Genomic DNA, 25,201 nt, shown 5'->3' with positions numbered 1-25,201 from the left:
AACAAAAATAAGCCCTGTTCCAGCTGAGATACCACCACACTATCATTTTTCCACGCTTTTTTCATTGTATTCTGAAACGTTTGGAAATTAATGAAGGGGTTTGTGAACAGTTGCCCAATCAACATTAGACGACATTCAATCTCCTGCTTAGCAGTATCTACATCATCCATCACTATTATATCATCAAATGACCAAAGATTACCTAACTTCTTACAGAGAGAGTCCAGGCATAAATCTGCTTGAATGTCTTCCATTTAATGATTCGTCCCAGGAGTTGAAGGTGTCATCTAGAAGTGCCCTGTAGGAGGCACGTTTTAGAGCAAAAGGTCCAGCGAGTCGGTCACATTGGGATAAATGCAGAACTCGAAACTGACAATGATTGCTGTAGTGATAATGAGGGGTAAAAGGTGTTTACGATGGGAGAATGTTGTGATTTTGAAGTGGGTGTGGCCAGAAAACCAGGTTTCCAGAGGGGAATTTAGAAAATTGAGGATTCAAGTGGGTGCATAAAGGTTAATGAAACAAGAGATTTTTTTGAGGGCACGAAGGATAGGTAGCGGAAACAGCATTAGGGTTTCGTGTAGGGTATGGAATAAATCAGAAGTGATAGAATATTAAATATTAAACTATGCTTTAATATAACAGTTTAAGTTTCTAGAATAGTTGACAGTGGTCTCACAAATTCTCACATGGTACAAAGCAAAAAAACCAGACTAAGCGTGAGGGAGAATCGTAGAATATTTAAATATTAAACCAAGCTTTATCACAAGCAAAATAGCGTGGGATTAGCATTTGGTTTGAGAAATAAAGGAGACATTGCTACACCTGAGTGATAGAGAGAGCTCTTCTTGCGGGCACGCGAGAGAGAGAGAGTAACTTATTAAAAACTGGGAAATATAATCAATTATTATGGACATTATCTATATATTTTTTTTTGGTCGAAGGACATTATCTATATAAGCATTTTTGGTGTTCGTGCGCGTTAAAATTGATAATCATTCTCATGCAAACAATGCACGGGTTTCCCGCATGAGAGTAAGCAATCAAGCATGTAGAAACATCCAATTGAGCTAGGCCAAAGGGTAGCCAAGTCAAGAGCTAGACTCCAATCAAAGGCCTCGAAGTTTACAAGAGGGCATGCTAGATTTTCGAAGGATACGACCAAAATCGGATTCTTCAATGCAGACATCCTCACCACCGCGCTTTGAAACTATCTTTTTGAAGTGCCCCTCCAGCTGTGGAAACTCTCGTCCGAATAACGAATACTGCCGCCAAATTTATACTCAAGTCTGTTTCTTGCAACCGTCTTTCTAGAGAAAATACCCTCCTCTTTAGTCGCCAAACATGTTTGAAAAAACACAAATTTAACGAAACTCCAAGCCACACTATTGCTTATAATTCGCTATCTGGGTTCTGTTTCTTCAAATGGAGATTCTTCACTCTCCTCTTCGCTTCTTCACCTTCATCACCTTGCTTTCAACAGCAGCAGAGCTCAGCAGATCTGCTGACACGGTAACTCTGTCTCAGCCGGTGAGAGATAATGAGACTCTTATTTCAGCGGGAGCAAAGTTCGAGCTCGGATTCTTCAGCCGTGGAAATTTGACTAACCGGTATGTCGGGATATGGTTCTACAACATCCCGGTGAAGACCATTGTCTGGGTCGCGAATAGAGACAATCCAATCAACGGCTCGTCAGGAGTCCTGCAGATTGGGACAGGAGGGAATCTAGTCATTGTTGACGGAACAGGAAGAGCCGTTTGGTCCACGAACACAGCGAACGTGACTTCCAATAATGTGGCTGCACAGCTCCTTGACTCTGGGAATCTGGTCCTGACAGATAAAAGCAACAATGGTTCGGGGAATTTCCTGTGGCAGAGTTTTGACCATCCTTTCGATACGTTACTTGCAGGGATGAAGCTAGGATGGGACCTGAGGTTCGGTTTGAATTGGTACCTCACTTCTTGGAGGGATTCGGACGATCCTTCAACAGGAGACATCACATACGCATTCGAACTCCAGGGACTGCCCCAGAAGTTCCTCCGCAGGAATTCTTCGGTAATTGAACGAAGTGGGCCATGGGATGGTATCCAGTTCAGCGGATTGCCCCTGAACCAGAATGCAATCATCATTCCCAAGTTCGTGACGACCGCTCAAGAAGTGTACTATACTTATCAACTCAACAATGATTCCACCATCACGAGGGCCGTGCTCAGCCACTCTGGCACGCTTCAACGCTGTGTCTGGAACAATGACACGCAGTGGAAAGTCATATATGAGCTGCCAAACGATTCTTGCGACGAGTATGCAAAATGCGGGCCTAACGCTGTGTGCACAATTGGTGAGGCCCAGATATGCAGGTGCCTGACTGGGTACATCCCAAAATCGCCCCAGGAATGGGCGATGCTCGTTTGGTCCAGCGGGTGTGTTAGGAAGAAGCCCTTGAATTGTCCTAAAGGAGAAGGGTTCGAGAAGCTGAAGGGTGTGAAGGTTCCTCATATGTTGAGTTACTGGGTGAACATGAACATGAGCCTCGACGAATGTAGAGCCAAATGCCTGAAAAATTGTACTTGCACCGCATATGCTAATACGGACATTGTCGGGAAGGGAAGTGGGTGTCTGCTTTGGTATGGAGATCTTCTCGACATCAGAAAGCTCATCCAATCAAGCAGCAATCAGAATGTTTTCATCAGGGTCATGGCGTCCGACCTAGGTATATATTCGAAATTCAGTGAAGTTAGATTTTTGTCCCCACATTGTCTACCAATCTGTTCCTGAAATTTTTCTTACATTGTGGGTCATAGGCAATCATAAGTGGAAATTGCGGTTGGTGCTGGCAGTAGTCGCCGCATCACTCACTCTAGCAATTCATTTGCTACTCTGTGTCTGGAGGAGGAGAACGAAAAAACATCTAGGTAAAATGTCTTTCTTACTCAGCAAATATTGACCTTGGTTAATAATCGCTGGTGCAACCGTTTCAGTTTCCTCGAGGCATTTTCAACCATTGTAAATGTTATTATGCATCTTTCATGCCTCAACTTTGTAAGAATGCTAGAATCAGAGCTTCATTAGTATTGTTGCAGCAATGAATGGGAGGTCTATATAGATGAGGACTCAAACTAGCCAAAGGATCAACTTAAAGTTCGTTGCCATTCAAACTTCAAGATCTTTTCCAGAAAAAAACAGAGTGATCGAAAAATTTCGAGCTCATATACTGCAAAACTCTCTCCCTCACACAAGCCTTTGACTATTTTTGGCAGGGAAAATATCGGAGGAGCAAGCTGGGAGGGAAGACAACTTAGAGCTGCCTATACTAGACTTGGAAGACATTACTAAGGCGACTCAAAGATTTTCGTCTCTCAATAAAATCGGCGAGGGTGGTTTTGGTCCCGTCTATAAGGTAAGGACCTTTTCAGTATTACTATCTATGAATATGGATATTGGTTCTATGGATATTGGCTGGATCTATAAGAGTTTACCTATCCCAATAACAAGAAAGGGAGAAGGGATGCCTCCTCGAAAAGGGCGTCAGTGTAGCAGAATAGGGTTGCGCATGACAACGATTCTGTGCCCGGGAACAGATTCTGCTAAAAAATTATTCTTTTTAATTCTGTGCCCGGAATTGATTCTGAGCATTTTAAGGCGTTTGTTAATGGCCCAAAATTCCATCCCTGGAATAGAAAAAGAACAGAAATGCGTTTGGTAACGCCACAAAATTTCTTTTTATTAATAATATTTTTAAATATTTTAATATTTCTTTCTTTTTTTCTTTTCCTCCTTCTTGGCCATACTTGCTCGCCGGCCATGACCAGTAAAATATTTTTTTATTAATAATATTTTTATTAAAAGTATTTTTTATTTTTTTTGGCCATGGCCTGGTCGCCGGCAATGACCGGTAAAATATTTTTTTGAATAATAATATTTTTTATTAAAATATTTTTATTAAAAATATATATTTTTATTTTTTTGGCCATGGCTGGTAAAATATTTTTTTTTATTAAAATATTTTTATTAAAAATATATTTTTTTTTTTTTTTGGGCCATGGCGATCGGACCATGGCCCGTAAAATATTTTTTTATTAATAATTTTTTTATTAAAATATTTTTATTAAAAATATACACATTTTTATTTTTTGGCCATGGCCAGTCTGTGCCTATCTGGTAAAATATTTTTTTATTAATAATATTTTTATTAAAATTTTTTATTAAAAATATATATATATTTTTTTTTTTTGCCATGGCCTGGTCACCGGCCATGGCAGGTAAAATATTTTTTTATTAATAATATTTTTTATTAAAATATTTTTATTAAAAATATATATTTTTCTTTTTTATGGCCATGGCCTGGTCGCCGGCCATGGCCGGTAAAATATTTTTTATTAATAATATTTTTTATTAAAATATTTTATTCTCGTCAGATCCGGCGAGGGCGGTCCTCGGGCCGGACATTAGAAGCTAAATTAAAAACCAAGAAAAGGAGGAAGAAAAAAAAATTGATTCTCAAAATTGTTCCGAATCAAGAAGCTACTTTTTTATTCTTGATTCTCGCTCAAACGATTAGGGAACAATTTTTGACAAAATTGTGCCCAGAATCAAAAAATTAATCAAACGCATTTCTGTTCCCAAACTGATTCTGGGAACAAAAGAACAGAATCAAACACTGTTTGGCAAGTTGTCATGCGCAGTCTAGAAGTTAAAGAGGGTATTTATGCTCGTCAACTCTCATATGAGCGCCGGGGGTTCATTCATCTGACCGTCCTTTATTTTAGAGCAGTTAAAAAATACTATGTTGGTCCCCATATAAAGAAAAGAAGACTTGGATATGTACTTATCGAATAAGACATGTATATGTGACTTCAGCTTCATCATTTTGAATGGTTCTCTTCAATGATTAGCGTAAATGTCGCAGGGTCTAATGTCCGATGGAGTTCAAATAGCTGTCAAGAGGCTGTCGCAGAACTCGAGACAGGGTTGCAATGAGTTCAAGAATGAAGTCTCGTTGATTGCAAGACTTCAACACCGAAATCTTGTCAAGCTATTGGGATGCTGTATTGACGGAGAGGAAAGGATGTTAGTATATGAATATATGCCGAATGGAAGCCTCGACTCCTTAATATTTGGTCTGTTCCTAGCACCTCAACTTAGTCTCATAATGTTGTTGATTACTTAAAAATTTTCTTTTCAGATATGATTAATCCTATTTTGAGTTAGTTTGTAGTTTTTATTGTGATTTCCTATGTTTATTTGGGCCCCCCAAAAAAACTTGTAGGTACTGGAGCAGGTAATTCTCTTGTATGGAGGCGGCGGTTCGATATCATTGTGGGAATTGCAAGGGGACTTCTATATTTACATCGCGACTCGAGATTGAGAATAATTCATCGGGATCTAAAAGCTAGTAATGTATTGTTGGATAGTGAGATGAACCCAAAGATATCAGATTTTGGCATGGCTAGGGCTTTCGGAGGAGATCAATTCCTGGGAAAGACGAAACGTGTAGTCGGGACTTAGTAAGTGCCTTTCGAAGTTCTCAGCAAACTAAATATTTCCCATATTCTGATGCATTATTTAGTGGCTATTTTTTTTAATTTACTACATATTTTGCCTCGAAATGTAATGCAGTGGATACATGTCTCCAGAGTATGCAATAGACGGAATTTTCTCTACTAAATCAGATGTGTTTAGCTTCGGAGTCCTCATCCTGGAAATAATTAGTAGCAGGAGGAACAGAGAATTTCATCATCATGATCACAATTTTAACCTTCTTGGACATGTAAGCTTCTACTCCAAGTTTCTACTTCAAGTTCTGATAGTACTCGTATAAAATTGCCTAAAACTCTGCAACTTTCAGGCCTGGAAATTATGGCTTCAAGGGGAGGCCAACGAACTCATAGACAAACAAATGGAGGATTCATTTCCAATCTCGGAAGTTATCAGGTGCATCCAGATAGGCCTCTTGTGCGTTCAGCAAAGTCCAGAACAAAGGCCGACCATGTCATCTGTGCTTCTGATGTTGGACAGTGAGAGCGCCTCATTGCCGCAGCCCAAGCAACCGGGATTTTACACAGAGAGGTTTAAAGATCAAATAGACAGCGAAATGAACGAGTTAACTATGACCACAGTAGAGGGTCGGTGAAGATCCCCGAGATTTTATGCACACATGGTTAACAACACATAGTCAAGGTATTAGCTGTTACATTGTAGATGGATACTCTAGTACATGGTATTGTCTGCATAAAAATATGAAAAGAATCTCTGCCGTCTTTGACAAAGTACTTGCTCTTGGGAATGCACCTGGTATATACTTCTCTTTCCCTATAAGTATGTAACTCCATTAAAGAACACATTTAATTGTTCTAAAGGAGAAGGGATTAAGAGGCTCAAAGGTATGAAAATTCACGATTTGTTGCAGTTCACGATGAACACTAGCATGAGCCTGAAGGAATGTGAATGAGAGTGCTTTAAGAACTGCTCTTGCAGGGCCAACGTGAACATAGATGCCACGCGAGGTGGAAAAGGCTGTCTCCTATGGTTTGGATATCTTGTTGATGTCAGAGAACTCATCAGATACGCAAATCAAGATCTTTTTATTCGTGTTTCAGCCACAGACCTGGGTAGTACGTATAGCTTTGTTTTGTTCCTCTTCCTCGACACACGTTAATCCTATACATCATTCATCTTGATGACCTTTCGCCTCTCTCAATGTTCTCAGATTCGGTGAATTCCAAGTGGAAAGAATGGTGGCAGTAGCAATTTCCGCTGCATTTGTCATGCTTTTGGTGGTGCTTTACTTCTGCATTTTTTGGAAGAGGAAAAAAAGTGCTCAAGGTACGTTTTTTCCATCAGTTGAGTTGAGCTCTTGCTCTGTAGGAATTATGGCTCTGACTAGAACTTGCTTTCAGAACCTCAGTTACAACTTTTGGTTCTCCTTTTTCCTATTTTCGCATCAAGTAATAGCATAACTCCATTTATTACTATCAGTTTTCTTTACAAGAGGGTTGGCAATCAATAATGAAAGTCGATAGCATACAGTAAAGAAACTTATATGTTCTCATCATGTCAAACGAATTTTAGATCCATTGACACATGGAAAGTTCATCGACTTAGGCCTCATTGCTAACACCTATGTCTCAGTTGATACATCGCCCATGTTGGGAGTAGTTAAATGCATTCAAATCGGGCTATTACATGTGCAATGGCATCGTGACGATAGACCAAATATGTCGTCTGTGCTTCTGATGTTGGACAGTGAGAGCGCTTTGCCACCACAGCCCAAGCAGCCCGGTTTCTACATTGAGAGGAGCTCTGAAAACACAGACGTTGAAATGAGTCGAAGAGACTGTAACTCGAATAACATTTACCACGACATTATTAGAAGGTAGATAGATTTCCAAGTATGTGTCGTCTATTGCTTCTGCTGAGTTTTTCCATTGTGAGATAGCAATGCATCACTAATTCGAGAGATGTTCAAAGCTCGCTAGATGTACCTAATCATGGAAGAAATCGAAAAGGCGAAGTTTGATGTTGGTCCGGTTCCTCCTCCCACTAAAGCGGATTGGTGGAAAAAGACAATTTGTAGCCAGAAAAGTGGGAATTAGCAGCCGCGCCAGCCCAAACTCTGAGCATATACTGTGTTGGCCACATCAATTTCAATACTGTCCGTTGATTATAGCAGTGATAGGAAAACAATCTTAATAAATGAATTCGATTACGTTCATACCAAATGATATTACAATCATACAATACAAGTCTCGAAAAAGGATATAACTTCTTGCACTTTCAGCATGATATCCTATCTGTTGCATGCTTATACGTATCGATCTGATCACCAGGCCAGGCATTTCCAATGATTAGTGAAGTTCCCCATGCTTCAACCGTGAATGAAGCACCAAGTTGAAGCATCTGGTTATAGTTGCTTGTTGTCGCTCTGCAACCATATCAGAATACCATGGACATGTTGAAAAAATTCTGTTAGAATCGAAGTTCATTATGCTGTTACGCATTCGATGGTTGATTCCCTGCACATGTTATCGACATGGGCACGGTCGCTTTTCAGTAGGCCAAGCTGCTCTTGCCCGAGGCTGAATACTTAGACCGTCATCCATGATCAAGATTTTACTAGACATTATAGGAGCATAATCGGCCTTTCGTACAGTCAAGCACTATCAACTTTATACGATATTGTCGAGAACAACGTCATCCTCAGTGTACATCGGACCATGCGTGTATCACGTTCGTTTCGCTGTGGACATGTGTGTCGTGCTCCTCCTGTTATTCAGCATGAATTTGCATGTGCTCTTCTGCTAGTTATAATGGACAGAGTCACAGACTAAAGAGAATTAGCTTGGAGAGGGGAGAAATACTGCCATTCTCATCACCAGTTTCAGGGTGGTGTGTTCTTCTTATACTATAAAAGTGTCAAAAAATTCCTAAATCTATTGCATTTGTGACAACCCGGTCCGATGAGGGCGGGGAGTGGTCACCAAGGTCTAAGGACCTGGACAAGGAGCGGCTCCTGACAGGCTTCTAGGATGGCGAAGGGGGCACGTCTCCTGTCCCACATCGCCTAGGGAGGGAGCCTTGGGTTGACTTATAAAAGCTTGAGGAGCCTTAACTTGCAAGAGGCGTTTTCTGGGGTAGTATGGGCTGCCCTCAGAGGAACAAAACCGTGAGGACTTAGTGTCCAAAGCGGACAATATCTTACGAGTGGGACCTAGGTCGTTACAGTATTTGTGCCAATTTGATCCTAAACCTTTTGACATAGTGCCAATTTAGTCCTTCCAGGTAATTCTGGCTGGATATTGCTTACATGAACGTTGATGGGCCTGCGTGACACCGTCAGCGTTGACATGGATAATTTATAACAATATTTTAATATTTTTTCTATTTTTATTATTTTCTGATTTTTTTCTGTTTTTCTTTCTTCCTTCTTTTTGCTGGTGACCGGCCACTGGCCATGGCTAGGCGGGCTGGCTTCGCCTGGGCAAGGGTCGCCGTTGACCGTCCAGTCGAGGGTGAGCCCCGGCTAGGAGAGGGCTGGCCTCACCAGATTTGGCAAGGGGAGCCCTCGCTGGAGCTTGCCCTCACCCAGGAGAGGCCTAGCGAGGATCACCCTCGCCCAAGCCAAATATGGCGAGGCCAACCTTTGGCAGCCTCGTTCTGAATTGGCACTTTATCAAAAAGTTTAGGATTAAGATGGCACCTAAAAAATATTTAGGACTAAATTGGCACTAATATAATAAATTTGGGACTTTTCTGACACTTTTTCCTGTGGTAATGAGGAGAGTGACATAACACGATAAACAATTACTGAAGTCGCCATGATCTTCAAGACTGACCCAATGTATTTGTGCTTGTCCTGAAGGTGACTACAATAAACACTTCAAGATGGCCAGGTCGCCGGTCGATTCTCTCTCTCATGAGGTCTTATCGAGCAATGGCGAGTCAAGCACGACGCCCGCAATTGTCCGGGATTGGACCACGGACTAAGCAGCAACGGGTCAATTCACGTGAATCAGATCGAGACATGCCCAAGACATACTTGCCTTCTCACATCTTTTGTCACTTAGCACCCTCTACTTTCATAACTACAATCATGCACCACCAATTTCAAGGGAGAGTATAACAATTAAATTTTCGTATTCTTAATCGATGTTCAATTTGGTTCTTCATCTTTAGTTTCTTTAATTTACTCCTTATACTCTTTCAAATGAACCCGATTTGACGCATCTAATCAATTAAGTGTCTTTCTCTCTCTCTCAATTTGGTCATTTTGGTTCCGTTCAAAGAGTATAAGGATCGCATTTAATATTGGCCAGGCGCGCGTGGACTATTTTCGACATTGCCCTCTCTTTCTAATTATAGAACCCCTATCCCTTTTTCTCCGTCACAGCCACTAATATACCACTAGCTTAGTCACCGCCGAACCCATCGACACCATTGCCAACACCTACCGTCGAGGTCTCCTAGCCACCGCCGCTCCGGCCACCATCGTCACGACGGAACCCACCATAGCACCTCCTCTCTCTCTCACACATAAAAAAAATGCCAAAAAGCAAACGTTCAGCGAAACAGGAACATCAACAATGCCCTAGTTTCGTGGATTCCGGAGTAGTTGGACCGACCGCAATTGTCAAAATCGAAAATTGACTCTTTCCCAGTGTACGCCGGCATTGACGGAAAAACACAAATCCATGTCTAAACCTTAATCTTCCCCCAAACTTCCCTTCTCGTGTGGGGATCCTCAAATGGAAATTGCACAAATTAGAACGGCCAGTGTCCCAAACCACACACTCCCCAGGATCAGAGTCAATAGACCGGACATCGTCAACCGATAAAATCATATGGTATCTGCATGGATAGATTGTGTTATTAATCAATGGCGATCGGCTCAGTTCGCCATATCTAAGTTAGTATTTCGCACTACCACATTTCTTTGATATTGTGCGATATCCTCTCCCAAGCTCCCCTCGATTATGCTCTCATCTTAATTTTTAAGCACACAATGCTCGAACTAATAAATTTCATTAGAAGTCCCATAACTTTATGTACGGGTTTGATTGATCAGTTGAATCATTTGATTATGCAATCAAGTACTTGAGCAATTTCAGGAAATTATGATGAAGTCCCTCTTGTCATCATCACTTCTCTTATGCCGGCCAAGTTGAGCTATACCGGGTAAAGGACTTTGTTGCACTACTTTGAAGACAAATTACAAAACCAATGGGCCAGTGCATATAAATACGGCCGACCCCATTGTTTGATATCTAATCTATTGGAATTGACCTTTACTTATTTTGGGAAAAGTCCTGCTCAGAGAGATTAATTCTTATCGCCAAAAATGAGCATTCTTGAGCCTGAAACATGTTAGAGGGAAACAACATAAGAACCTCAAAACATTCACTAGAAAGATCTGATTCCGCAACTCGAGTCCAAATACCCCCGAGGAAATGTGCCAATCTCGCTTGATTGTGGAGGGGGGAGGGGTGACCCAACGGTCTCGTGAGAAGGGTTGTCCACCGTACCTGGAATAAGTTACCCCACGAGGCAATGTCCCAACCTCGTTTGAGTGTGCAGGGGATTACCTCACGGTCCCATAAGGTGATTTATCTGCCGCAACCGGCATAAGTAAGAACGGCACCTGCAAGACGATGTCCCAAACTTCCTTTGAGAGTGGGGGAGGGTCTTACCTCACAGTCTTGTAAGGTGATTCGTCACCAGCACAAGTAAGAACGCTGCGAATCCCCTTGTGATTGTAGCAAAAATTGGCTCATAAATCACTCAAAAAGTGATGTAGCATAATTTGCCTAGAGTTATATCATTCTCTTTTCTTAATTACGACTATTCATTGGACACATTACTTTCCAAATCAATTATATAAATATCTCGCATCAACTTTTAGTATTCTTTCCCCCAAATGTTGGGTCGCGGCTTGCGTCTTGTACACCCGCATGTCTCTGGAGGTCAAGTTCGGTTTAATTCAATATTGATCTGCCACTTTCTACACATTTAATTAATCGTACATATCTTCTAGCAAAAAACATACATCTATACAATACTTACGTCCATTTCATGCAACCATTTTCCCCATGTTGGCCTCCAACTTGACTATGAGATGTCCGCCATGTGTAAACCTATTATAGGGCCAATTTTTTCAGCAATTATAATCAGGGTGGGTTAATTCGAAGCCTAACTTCAACATGTAGGATAAAGATTGTTAAAATGCGACAAACGTGTCGCACTGTCGTTAGCTTGCACTAAACGTTTTGGATTCTACTAATTTCTACCATAGAAACGATTTTTTTATTAGAAGGTGGAAACATTAAAAATTGGAGCATATTCTAAACGGGTGTTGGGTCAAAACCCCAGTTTGACTTTACCATCTGCATTGAACGAGTAATAATGATGCTTGGTGCTTCTGTTGCTTTGGCATATGGTCTACGTTTCACATGGTTGCCGACTCAATTGACTTCAATTGCTGGGTGCTTCTAGAGTCCCGTGGGGACAAAAATGGGGACCGGTCCGAATTTTAGCCCCACTTTTCTTTTTAATTTATCTGAATTTATCTGAAATCATGTGAAGGTTGGTCAAACTAATATGTAGCTGTTTCACTTTGTAGATCATTATTTACGCATTTCTGTATGTGGCTAGTAATTTATCGTTTTGGACGGTAGTTTGACAATAGAGTCTTTAACGTGTAAAAGGCTAACCACTCAGTGATTGACCTGTAACATGATAATATGCCTCGGATTTCCGTAAGTGATGATACAGGTTTTTTTGGGTAATCGTAATTTTTTCGGTAAGCCATCGTAATTCACAAGTTAATGCCTCGAAATCTCGTAAGATTGAATATCCTATCATAGGTGGCTTCCTACGAAAAATCTTGAACTATATAAATATATCGTGAATTTGCTTTTCCAATCTCAGTAACTTATCTCAATGATTGGAACATCTTTTCCAGTTTGTAAGCTTAAGGGCCCTCTTCGTTAGTAAATATTCTCATGTGTCGTAAATTTTTTTAATCAATAATGATATCGACAACCTTACCGCCAGTAATTTTTCTTCGAATGTTTGTAAGTAATTATAGTAAATAATCGGAGGGTCATTTTGCTACATGGGACCTAAGAATCTCCTATGGTGATTGGACGGATTTTCAATTGGAAAGGCCTCTCATTGAAGCTCCATGAGGGTGCCCCATGGACCAGAGGGGTAGTAGTATCTTGGAATTGTGGAAGCTGATGGGTGACATTAAAGAGGTCGATTTGTCAAAGTCAATGACCGAGAAGAAAGAAGGATGCAAGAAAGGTCAAATATCCTATCGAAAGGAGTCCCTTATTTTATTTTTCTTAATCTTTACAACGAGGACATTCTATAAACTACTTTACTAACCCCGTGAATCACATTAGGTATGAATGGAAACCACACAGGTCAGTCGTTCTTTACCGCCTTAGCCAATAACGAACCTAATCAATATATGTGCTATGTCTCCGGGACCTATTGAACAAGTTTTTCAACTTCTTAAATTGACAATGCGAACCCAACTTCAAATGTGTCATATTTGAATGGACGACAGGAATTATCCAAACACAATGAATGAAACGAATAGATTTATTGTGGACGAGTCGACAGGACGAGAAAGTTCTATGAACTATTCGACTAACCTCATGAATCAGATCAGATGCGAATCAAAACCAATTCGAGTAATCCAAACACGAGATTGCGATAGGCCTAAACCACATGGATTGGTCCGCTCTTTACCGACTAAGCCAATGACGAACCTAATCAAGAACTGTACTCTCTCTCTCTGGGATTTATCCAACAAATTTTTCACTTGGTCTTCGACCAAATAGGCGTCGTAAATTTTACGTACGACTTTGGTGAAACCAATTGAATATTTCTTTCTGCCACCATCAAGCTTGTCTGAATAACGAATACTGCCACAGAGTTTACACTTACGTCTGTTTCTTGCAACCATCCTTCTAGAGAAAATATCCTCCTCTGTAGCCGCCAACCATGTTTGAAAACACACGAATCCGACAAAACTCCAAGCCTGAACCACACTATTACATAAAATTCGCTATCTGGGTTCTGTTTCTTCAATGGAGATTCTTCACTCTCCTCTTCACTTCTTCATCTTCATCACCTTGCTTTCAACAGCAGCAGAGCACAGCAGGTCTGCTGACACAATAACTCTGTCTCGGCCGGTGAGAGATAACGAGACTCTAGTTTCGGCAGGAGCGAAGTTCGAGCTCGGATTCTTCAGCCCTGGAAATTCGCCTAACCGGTATGTCGGGATATGGTTCTACAACATCCCGGTGGAGACCATTGTCTGGGTCGCAAATAGAGACGATCCGATCAACGGCTCGTCAGGAGTCCTGCAAATTGGGAAAGGAGGGAATCTAGTCATCGTCGACGGAGCAGGAAGAGCAGTTTGGTCCACAAACACAACGGATGTGACTTCCGGTAACGTGGCTGCGCGGCTCCTTGACACCGGTAATCTGATCCTGACAGATGAAAACAACAATGATTTGGGGAATTTCCTGTGGCAGAGTTTCGATCATCCTTTCGATACGTTACTCGCGGGGATGAAGCTAGGATGGGACCTGAGGATTGGTTTGAATCGGTACCTCACTTCCTGGAGGAATTCGGAGGATCCTTCAACGGGAGACATCACATACACAGTCGAACTCCAGGGACTGCCCCAGAAGTTCCTCCGCAGGAATGCTTCGGTAATTGAACGAAGCGGGCCATGGGATGGTATCCAGTTCAGCGGATTGCCCCTGAACCCGAATGCAATCATCAATCCCCAGTTTGTGATGACCGCTCAAGAAGTGTACTATACCTATCAACTCAACAAAGATTCCACCATCACAAGGGCCGTCCTCAGCCACTCTGGCACTCTTCAACGCTGTGTCTGGAACAACAACACGCAGTGGACAGTTATACATGAGCTGCCGAACGATTCCTGCGACGAGTATGCAAAATGCGGGCCTAACGCTGTGTGCACGATTGGTAAGGCCCAGATATGCAGGTGCCTGACGGGGTACACCCCGAAATTGCCCCAGGAATGGGCGATGCTCGTCTGGTCCAGTGGGTGCATTAAGAAGAAGCCCTTGAATTGTCCTAAAGGAGAAGGGTTCGAGAAGCTTAAGGGAGTGAAGGTTCCTCATATGTTGAGTTACTGGGTGAACACGAGCATGAACCACGACGAATGTAGAGCCAAGTGCCTGAAAAATTGTACTTGCACCGCATATACCAATACGGACATTGTCGGGAAGGGAAGCGGCTGTCTGCTTTGGTATGGAGATCTTCTCGACATCAGAAAGCTCATCCAATCAAGCAGCAATCAGAATGTTTTCATCAGGGTCATGGCATCAGACCTAGGTATATATTCGAAATTCAGTGAAGTTAGATTTTGTCACCATCTTGTCTCCCAAGCTGTTCCTGAAATTTGTCTTCCATTGCGGGTCGTAGGCAATCATAAGTGGAAATTGCGGTTGGTGGTGGCAATAGTCGCCGCATCACTCTCTCTGGCAATTCTTTTGCTACTTTGTTTCTGGAGGAGGAGACCGAAAAAACGTCTAGGTAAAATGTCTTTCTTCCTCAGCAAATATTCACCTTCGTTAATAATCTCTAGTGCAACCGTTTCAGTTTCCTCATGGCACTTTCAAACATTGTATAAGCTATTAGGCATCTTTCATGCTCAACTTTGTAAGAATGCTAGAATCAGGGCTTCATCGGTATTGTTGCAGCAATAAATGGGAGGTTTATATAGATGAGCATTTCAACTAGCCAATGGATCAACTTAAGTTCATTGCTATCAAACTTCACGAAGTTCTTTTCCTAAAAAAGCAAAGTGGATCGAATAATTTCGAGCTCATACACTGCAAAAGTCTCTCCCTCATACAAGTCTTCTACTATTTTTGGCAGGGAAAATATCAGAGGTGCAAGCTGGGAGTGAAGACAACTTAGAGCTGCCTATGCTAGACTTGGAGGACATTACCAAAGCCACTAATAGCTTTTCGTATCTGAATAAAATCGGAGAGGGCGGTTTTGGTCCCGTCTATAAGGTAAGGACCTTTTCATTAATAGTCATACATATAAAGAAAAGAAGATGCGGGTATGTACTTATCAAATAAGAAATGGATATGTGATTTCAGCTTCGTCGTTTTGAGTATTTGTCTTGAATAACGAGCATAAATATCACAGGGTCTAATGTTCGATGGAGTTCAAATAGCTGTGAAGAGGCTGTCGCAGAACTCAAGACAGGGTTTTGATGAGTTCAAGAATGAGCTCTTGTTGATTGCGAGACTTCAACACCGAAATCTTGTCAAGCTATTGGGATGCTGTATTGACGGAGAGGAAAGGATGTTAGTATATGAATATATGCCGAATGGAAGCCTCGACTCCTTGATATTTGGTCTGTTCCTAAGCACCTCAACTTAGTCTCTAAATGTAGTTGATTACTTCGAACTTTTCTTTTCAGATAGGATTGATCCTATTTCAAGTTAGTTTGCACTTTTCATTGTGAATTCCTATGGTTGATTTGGGCCCCCCAAAAAAACTTGTAGGTAATAGAGCGGGTAATTCTCTCGTGTGGAGGCGGCGGTTCGATATCATTGTGGGTGTTGCAAGGGGACTTCTATATTTACATCGTGACTCCAGATTGAGAATAATTCATCGGGACCTAAAAGCTAGTAATGTGTTGCTGGATAGTGAGATGAACCCAAAGATATCAGATTTTGGCATGGCTAAGGCTTTCAGAGGAGATCAATTCCTGGAAAAGACAAAACGCGTAGTTGGGACTTAGTAAGTGCCTTTCGAAGTTCTCAGCGTACTAAATGTTTCCCATGTTCCGATGCATGATTTAGTGGCAATTTTTTTTAATTGACTATGTATTTCTGCCTCGAAATGTAATGCAGCGGATACATGTCTCCAGAGTATGCAATAGATGGAATTTTCTCGACTAAATCAGATGTTTTTAGCTTTGGAGTCCTGGTCCTGGAAATAATTAGCGGCAGGAGGAACAGAGAATTTCATCATCAAGACCACAATTTTAACCTTCTTGGACATGTAAGCTTCTACTACAAATTTCTACTTCGAGTTCTGATACCACTGGAATAAAATTGCCTGAACTCTGCAACTTTCAGGCTTGGAAATTATGGCTTCAAGGGAAGGCCATCGAACTCATAGACAAACAAATGGAGGATTCATTTCCAATCTCGGAAGTTATCAGGTGCATCCAGATAGGCCTCTTGTGCGTTCAGCAAAGTCCGGAACAAAGGCCGACTATGTCATCTGTGCTTCTGATGTTGGACAGCGAGAGCGCCTCGTTGCCGCAGCCCAACCAACCGGGATTTTACACGGAGAGGTTTCAGGATCAAATGGACAGCGAAACAAATGAGTTAACTATTACCATAGTCCAGGGTCGGTGAAGATCCACCAGACTTTTATGCACAGAAAGTTAACAACACGCAGTCAAGGTATTAGCTATTAAATTGTAGATGGAAACTCTAGTTCACGGTATTGTCTGCATAAAAGTATGAAAACAATATCTGCCTTCTTTGACCATGTACTTTGCTCTTGAGAGTGCACCTGGTGCATGTTTCTCTTTCCCTATATGTATGTAACTCCACTCATATTGACAAATAAAAAAAGTCTCTTTCGGTGGAAAAGCAAAGATTGGACCTTTTTGAATTGATGAATTGGATATATGGAAACAGTTATCTGCTTGGTTGTTACGAATCCTAACCCAAAAGCATAAGTTCGATAGATTAGGTATATGAGTTTCCATGTGGCCCATCGAAACTTCACAGTACTTTGTCAGTGTGAATTCTCTTACTTTCCAAGATGCCTTCGAAAAGAGCAATATTAGGACTGAAGTTTTCCATTCCCCCTGTAGTCTGAAATCATGGGTAATTACCCTTTTTCTCTTTCATAATGTGGAAAGCAAGTGCAAGCGCACACAAATTATCATTGTTTGATGTTCTCATGAGAAGATAATTCTTGTTTGATCTTGCTGTCTCTTCATGCTTTGAGTTTTAATCTAATCAGCAAGGTCAAAAAGGACATAAGGCGTCTAGCTCTGTCAGTGCATGACATTCGTTAGTTAGTCGGAAAATGGAAAATTTCTCTGCCGTTGCATTTATCGAATGTTCGTTAACTGAAGGAAACACTTCCGCTGACCTCATTCCCAACAACAAAACTTGTTCCAAAATCTTGCTTGTTCAGGACAACGAATAGATGAAAAAGGAAAGAGTTAAGGTGCAAAGAGTCGTCAGATTCAACAGACGACAAAACCACAAAGCATAGGAAATGATGCTTGCTAGAGAATACAGAAATTTTGAGAAAATTGAAATGGTATAGATTCGAAGTCGATAGATCGGTGCTATCCAAATCATCCGACATTGTCTTGTTTGATTGTACCATTCACCAGGGGCGGGTCAATCTGGCCGTCTAAAGTTTAAAGTCCGGGTTTGTGCAGCTGTCGACGTGGGTGGTAAAAGGTGGCAAGTGGGTCAATTTTATTACCAAGCCAAAGGAACAATGCGACTACTTTGCACATTGAAGTGCCATCGGAAAATCGTGATCCTTACGTTGTCCGGCAATTTAAAGGTAGCTGACGTAAAACTACCGGGTACTTGGACCGCGTATGTCGGCATCAATATGACTTCGAGAGAGTGCAAACACTGAGTGCTTGTGGAATTGGTCATGCACAGCCCACGCCAACGCAGATCTGATAAAGAGGAGGAAATGGTGCTTGAAGTGTGGTATGAAGACTTGATCGAAAGCCATAAATGACACATTAGCTTTCCTAATTTGATTCGGTTCCGGTCACCATCGTCTCTTCAAACGGAAAATAGACAGCTTTCAGATGTCCTATTTTCACTCATGGAGAATTAATTCTATAGACGGTAGGTCAATCAGTTACTTGAATTTATCGGAAATTCAAGCAAAGAAGGATTCTGAGGGATGCATTTTAACTGCAAATGTAATGCCACAATTCTATAAATACAAGGGAAATGAGACAACCGTTCGCCTATCCAAAGACAGCCTCAAACACGTAACAACATTAACCTATTATCAAAATATGTATATCCATCTATATATTTAATAAAACAAGAAGTTGGTTACAAGATCAGTGTTCTAAATTCCAACAAAAGGAATATATACATCTCATGACTAACAAACTAAACTTAAATACTATTTCAAACATATACGCAACTAGCTTAACTTATATACCAAAATCCAACTCCCAGAAAATTCCTTGTTAATTACCGCTCTCGTCCTATTCGCCGATAGCTGTAGAACCTGAAAAAGATTTGAGATGAATTTTATGAGCAAACCACCACTCGGTAAGTAGTATAAATTTATTCTAGGGTTAATACCACGAAAAACCTCAAACTGATATACTTGTGACAATTTTACCCGAAACCATTTTTTTTACCACAAAAAATCCCAAACTGGTACACTTGTGACAAATTTACCCCGAACTAATTTTTTTACCACAAAAAACCCTAAATTGGTACACTTGTGACAATTTTACCCCAAACTAATTTTTTGACCACCAAAATTCCCAAACTGGTACGCTTGTGATAATTTTACCTTGAACTAATTTTTTGACCACTAAAAATCCTAAACTGGTACATTTGTGATAAATTTACCTTCGTTAGTGTTCGTTAAATTGGATTAATATCATGAAAAATCACAAATTGGTAAACTTATGACAAACAGAGGGGTAAAACCCAAAATCGGTACACCTGTCAATTACTACGTGTCATTAAACTTAGCAATTTAATAGTAAAATTTAACGGAAACTAACGGAAGGTAAATTTGTCACAGGTGTACCAGTTTGGAGTTTTTTGTGGTCAAGAAATTAGTTCGGGGGTAAAATTATCACAAGTATAACTGTAACATCCTGAATTTCAACCCATTTCCGGGATCCAATGAAGTGGATATTATTTCTCATTTGATTTTAGTACGTCTCGCCCGGAGCTGACCCCTCGCGGGATATTGACCAATGGGAAAAGCTAACTAGGAAAACGGTACGTGGACCGGGGACCCGATCGCGAATAGGGCACTGATTCCGAGAAACGGCAGGGAAGTATTTTAGGCCAGTGTGGACCGATTCTAGGAAGGTGACGGATCTGGTTTGCCCAACGACGTACGATCGGATCGCGGGTGATTCCGCTCGATCGAGAGTACGAGTGGCAAACAAATCCCGAACTTGAACCGAACGATCGTGACCCCTGGAATAACCAATAATTCCTTGCGTTCTCCCGGTAATTGAGACCGTCATGACTCGAGTGACCCTAGGTCGATACGCGTAACCCCTAAACAGCCACCCGTCAGTGAGAGGCTCTAAAAATTTGAATTGAGCAATTTTGATCGCCAAATTGGACCCGAACTTCGATGTCGAAATTCTATGGGTGTTTGCGACTATTTTGCAAGGCCAACGTCGTTTTGGTGTGGCCACATACATTTGGGGCTAGTCCAGCTGAAAATTGGAATTTCAGTTGAAATTGGAAAAATTACGATTTTGCCCCTCCAAACTTTGCAATCGATTTTCGAGAGCTTAAAAGGTTATTTTTGTGAATCCGACGTCATATTATGTTGGCCACACACATTTGGAGTCGGTACGGTCGAAAAATGGAATTTCGACTAGGGATCGGAAAATTTCCGTTTTACCCTTATGGCCTATTTTTGGGGTTCCGAATTTTGGACAATTTGGGAAATTATGTGGATAATTATCAGTCCAAATGCATTGGACAAGAATACCCCTCAATTATTGGACTTTGGTGTAATGTGAACCAAGTGTTAAAAGGGCAATTTGGTCATTAAAGGAAAATTTGACTATTTAGTCAAACCCTCCACTCTCTCTCCTCATTCTCACCATTATCACCTCCGGCCATCCCCTCTCCCCCACGATCAGCCCCTCCTCTCCCGTCCTCTCCCGTCCTCTCCCTTGCTCGACCGTGAGCCACCCCCGTGCGCCGCTGCTCGCCGGAGCAAGCCGCCGGCCACGCCGCTCGCCGCTTCGCCTTGCTCATCCCACCCTCACCGACCAGAACCTCCGCCGTAAGCCGCTGGAACGCCGCCGCTGATTTCGCCGTTTACCGGCAATCGGCCGCCCGTTTCAGTCGATTAGAATTTTGGGGAGCGTAAATAGGTGAGTGGAAATCCTAATCCTTAATTAGGATTATGTGCACTTTGGACAAGTTTTAGGGGTTAATTAGTGGGGGCTGATTTGGGCTGATGTTGTGGTGATTTTAAGGGCCTAAGGTAATGATTTAGGGATGGTTTTAAGGCTGTGGAGACTTGGTTCAGAGGTGTTTGAGCTGGATTTGCTTAATGATGCAAGTTTATTGATTTTCGGATTACTGATTTTACTGTACCTCTGCGCTTTGTTATTTTTGTTGTGATCATTGTAGGCCGAATCTGAAGAAGTTTTCTTCATTAAAGTTGTTCCCAACATATTTAAGTATGACATACTTTAATTTGAGAATTTTTGGAAATCATTTGAGGCCATTCGGAAGTCCATCTTTGGACCGAAACAAAACTGCCCGATTTACTGTTCACCCGACCTTCTGGTCTGTTCGAATTTTTTATAAATTTTTCCAGGCCTATTTTCAAAATACTTCCTTCACAAACATTGTTGGGGACATTTGTGGATATAACATATAAAAATTTTAAGGCTTTCCAAAATGATTTGGGTAATGAATGAGTTGTATTTTTGATGGCCTGAGGGGCTGTCCGAGCGAATCGGATTTTGTCCGACTTGGAGTGTTAAAACGAGGTGTTTACGGTTAGAACTGGGTTTCTAGTTCTTCACGGAAAATGTTCATCGAGATGTTTTATACAATATATCCAAATTTCATAATTTTTGGAATTGATTTACCATTTATTTAAAATATATTTCTGTCACTGTGCAACTGCCCAGTTTGGATCCGATTTTGCATATTTCCGATTTTTCTCTCTCTCGGACTGATTAGTGGCTGATTTGGGTACAAATTGTGCTTGATTGTGTTAAATTTTGTGGTGCCTCGTTTGAGCGACTCGATGGTTGAATGGTACTTTGTCGTGCTCAATTGTTTAACGCCATGCCGCCTAATTTCGTGTTCGAGCAATGCAGTGTGTGATTGGCCAATCATTGGTGTGAATGTTTATTGCCAAGTGCGTAAATTATGTTTTGGGCCACATGGTACTAGTTGGCAAAGTGTGCATGTTATGCGAATAAGTATGAGCAATTGATTGGCTATTTGAGCACATTGATTTGGCATGTTTGTTGAAATGCCGTGCTGAAATTGAATGCTCATGTTGCATTATACGACATTGCATGGCCACGCATTGTGTATGACTAGTGTGAGGCATGTGACGAAATTGTGCGAGAATGCGTGTCTGCCATGAGCATGTGATCACCTAATTATACCCTGATATGTTTTACGCGGGGTTCAGATAAAAATTGGCAGTGTGCCGTGTGATCACTTATTGGCCTTCGGGTCGTGCCGTCTTCATGCACTTTGTAGCAGGATGATACCCGGTATGTCCGGAAGACGACCAACCTCATGCACTTTGTAGCAGGCTCTGGTTCGTAAGGAGATCGGTGTTGCGCCTCATGCACTTTGTAGCAGGTTAGAGACACTGGGCCTGGGGCGTTTTTACGCTGGCCGTGGAGTGTTGTGAGCCTTCGGGCCGTGGCCTTCGGGTCAATTTCTAATTAAAAATGAGCTATATGCTAGTGTGCAGTGTGAGCCAGAATGAAACATGGCATGATGATGACATTTGCATGCATAAGAATGCATGGGCCAGTGTGCGAGTGTGCAAGACTCGGTGAATGGCATGCGAGATGAACACTTTGAGTATGAACATGCGTATGGCGTACGTGTGAAAATGTGTACCACGTATGTGCCGTGATTTTTATGTCGAACTGTTTAACCTGCAGGGTCAGCAAGGTAAGCGAACCGGGCTCAAGGGCCTAGGTCGTTTGATTGATATTATTGTCCGTTGTTGTGTTGATTTGCTTGTCGGGAGGTGCATGTTAGCCTAGTTTCGATTTAGGAGGCCTACTCACTGAGATTCGTCTCATAGTTGTTTAAATCCCGTTTTTCAGACTCCTGATAGAGGTTGCCTGGTGTACCCGATCCATATGAGAATCCGGAGCCCATAAAGCAGGAACCCGAACAGGTTGGCGAGGTCGAGCAGATGGATTCAGAGGATGAAATAATCGAGGCTGAGTCCGAGTCATCAGGATCTGATCCCGATTAAGTTTCCTAGGATCAGCCTTAGCCTCCCTTAGGTCGGGCCAGTAATTGTAGCCCCACCTTAGACTGCCCCCTTGGCCACTTAATCATTTTGTTAGTAGTGGCCGTCGACCTGCTTTTGTTTGGAGATTTGTATTGGTGTATCGTGAACATTGTATATGTTTTGAAGTTCAATGCAAGTCTTGATTATCAGGCTTTTAATTGTTCGTCGTTCCTGCTACCCTTGGTCATGTATTGTTTTGTACGGGTGTTTTAATTATTGCTTCCGCATGTGCCTTATGCTATGTTTTGGGAGATAGGTCGGCGACGCGTCCTGGGACGTCGCATCAAGATAGACCGGTACGTGGGATGATCGCGCTTCGAGGGGTTCGGGGCGTGACAATAACAGTATGGGCTTTTTGGTGGTTAAAAAAATAGTTCGGGTAAAATTGTTACAGGTATACCAGTTTGAAGTTTTTGGTGATAAAAACAATAGTTTTGTATAAATTTGTCACAGGCGTGCCAGTTTGGGGTTTTCGTGGTATTAACCCTTTATTTTAAGTATATTGAGCATCCACTATGCACATTCTCAAACGACAAATTTATCCAAATTCAGTATATAAATACATGTACAAGATTTGATATGAATTATATCGCTTCAATGAAACTTCATACATATTAGAAATACTCATTCAGTTGATAATATCTATGTAGACATTGTTGGGGCTAACTATGCAACCCTGAGGCGGGATGAATGTGTTGTTTTGATGAACTTTGAAAATTATGCGAAAATTAGCAAGTTATACTTGGAAATCAGGACAAGCTAACATTAGGAATATTAGGGGTGCTAATGCGCTAAAGATTAGAGAATAACGGAGATAGGAGAAGTACACAACAACTTATAGTGGTTCGCCTTTATCACTAAGTCCACTTTCTATAGACCAACGGCCACAAGCTGGGCTGGATTGCACTAGTAATCACCAAAATAAGTTACAACTTACAAGCACTGATCATATCAAATGATAACTCACACTATCAGGATTTGGATGCTACTTTCAAGCTTGTACACTTTATCTTCACACAATTACAAAGCAACAAGAACACTATACTGGAAATCTTGAGAGAAGAAAACACTATTTGCTCAGGATACAGCGTTTGAATACAATACAATGTTGAACACTTTTCAGCTTGTTCTAGATTTTTTCGTCTAACCCTTTAGGCTTCAATGAACTCCTCTTCTATAGACATTTTCAATCTTCTAGTTGGAGATTGTCTTAAGAAACAAGTAACCATTACGAATCTTCACTAGCTACTGCTCTGAGCTAGATTGCCGATACAATCCTTCTCTGTAAACATCAACAAGCTTTCTTGAAATATGTTATATTGCTGCTGTCACATCACAGTTTGCTCTAATAGTTCTAACAAATGCTGTTTGTCATTCTCTCACGATATTCGATTCTTTTGCTGTGCTATTCTAGCTGCCAACGACTATATTGAAGAGTACAACCACATTTGCAGAAAATCATTATTCCAACATTGTCAGTGACTTGATATTCTCGTATGTGATATAGAAATCATCATGAGCCGATAATCATAGTCTGTTGATGCTATTTACAGTCAGTCCATAGAAGGACATATTGCAATCTTCTTCCAATTGAAACACGTCATGGATATCATGTACTCTTTAATAATTATCGCAAATGTCTGCACTTATCATAGTAGATTGGAGATCACAATTCTTAGGGATGTTTCTCCAACATTCTCCCCCTTTTTTATGATGACAAAACTATCCCCCATATGTGATAAAACTTTGTATTGAATTTTGCAAGTAATTAAAAATATCTGCATAAATGATGATTGTCAATGAAGTATACTTGAGCAGATTTCAGATCTCCAAATGATTTTCAATAAACACAAAGATAAGGTTTAGAAGAATTTGAGTGATATGATCAACAAGCTTCATTCTACCAGACCAGAAATATTCTGATGATAATTCGAAGACATGACAGATAAGATAATCATGAATATCAACCATAGACAAGCTTTGAGAGACAACATGTTATCAGTTTGAATAAACTATTAAAAAGCTTAGTATTAATCGTTGCTCCCCCTGTCTTGGTACGATTATTTCAATTTATCACAAGATAATCATGCCGATTTTCCACGCTTCTGAATATTCTCTAGATTACATTTTGCAATATATCGCATCTAAACCATTCTTCCCCTTTTTATCATCAGCAAAAAGAATAGCACAAGCTAAAACGCCAAAAAACAAAAGCTTCATTTGATATTAGCAGGGGCATACATCAAACATTAGCAACAAAAACAAGATAGCAGCGGTAAGGATGTGCAATCTAAAAATGAAGCAAGTGCTTGTGTTGTTGGGAGGAGAGGGTCGGAGCAGATTGTTTTAGGGCTGGTTTGATGGAGTTGTAGCAATTGAGGCTAAGGATGGTTCGCTCTATTTT

At 41.2% G+C, this 25,201-nt stretch overlaps 1 protein-coding gene across 1 annotated transcript; it reads left to right on the top strand.

Annotated features, from left to right (window-relative positions):
* The first annotated feature begins 1,425 nt into the window (after nucleotides 1–1,425).
* LOC115666762 (uncharacterized) lies at nucleotides 1,426–17,238 on the top strand. The gene is made up of 17 exons (XM_056316168.1): nucleotides 1,426–2,710; nucleotides 2,802–2,912; nucleotides 3,258–3,397; nucleotides 4,907–5,117; nucleotides 5,267–5,504; nucleotides 5,617–5,767; nucleotides 5,846–6,126; nucleotides 6,475–6,615; nucleotides 6,707–6,822; nucleotides 7,069–7,335; nucleotides 13,552–14,877; nucleotides 14,968–15,078; nucleotides 15,424–15,563; nucleotides 15,703–15,913; nucleotides 16,065–16,302; nucleotides 16,416–16,566; nucleotides 16,644–17,238. The coding sequence occupies exons 1-17, from the start codon at nucleotides 1,426–1,428 to the stop codon at nucleotides 16,926–16,928; spliced, it is 5,403 nt and encodes a 1,800-aa protein (XP_056172143.1). The 3' UTR covers nucleotides 16,929–17,238.
* The last annotated feature ends 7,963 nt before the right edge of the window (nucleotides 17,239–25,201 follow it).

This window comes from Syzygium oleosum, unplaced genomic scaffold, assembly GCF_021117445.2.
Source record: "Syzygium oleosum isolate NSW1041296 unplaced genomic scaffold, Sole_v2.1 Sole_v2.11, whole genome shotgun sequence".
Taxonomy (NCBI): Eukaryota; Viridiplantae; Streptophyta; class Magnoliopsida; order Myrtales; family Myrtaceae; genus Syzygium; species Syzygium oleosum.
The sequence above is the reverse complement of the archived record's forward strand: the minus strand, read 5'-3'. Positions and strand labels throughout refer to the sequence as shown.

Coding starts and splice junctions, on each gene's coding strand:
- LOC115666762 (XM_056316168.1), top strand. CDS start 1,426: ATGGAGATTCTTCACTCTCCTCTTCGCTTCTTCACCTTCATCACCTTG. Junction 6,616..6,706: donor GCCACAGACCTGGGTAGTAC/GTATAGCTTTGT, acceptor CAATGTTCTCAG/ATTCGGTGAATTCCAAGTGG. Junction 7,336..13,551: donor TGAAATGAGTCGAAGAGACT/GTAACTCGAATA, acceptor AAGCCTGAACCA/CACTATTACATAAAATTCGC.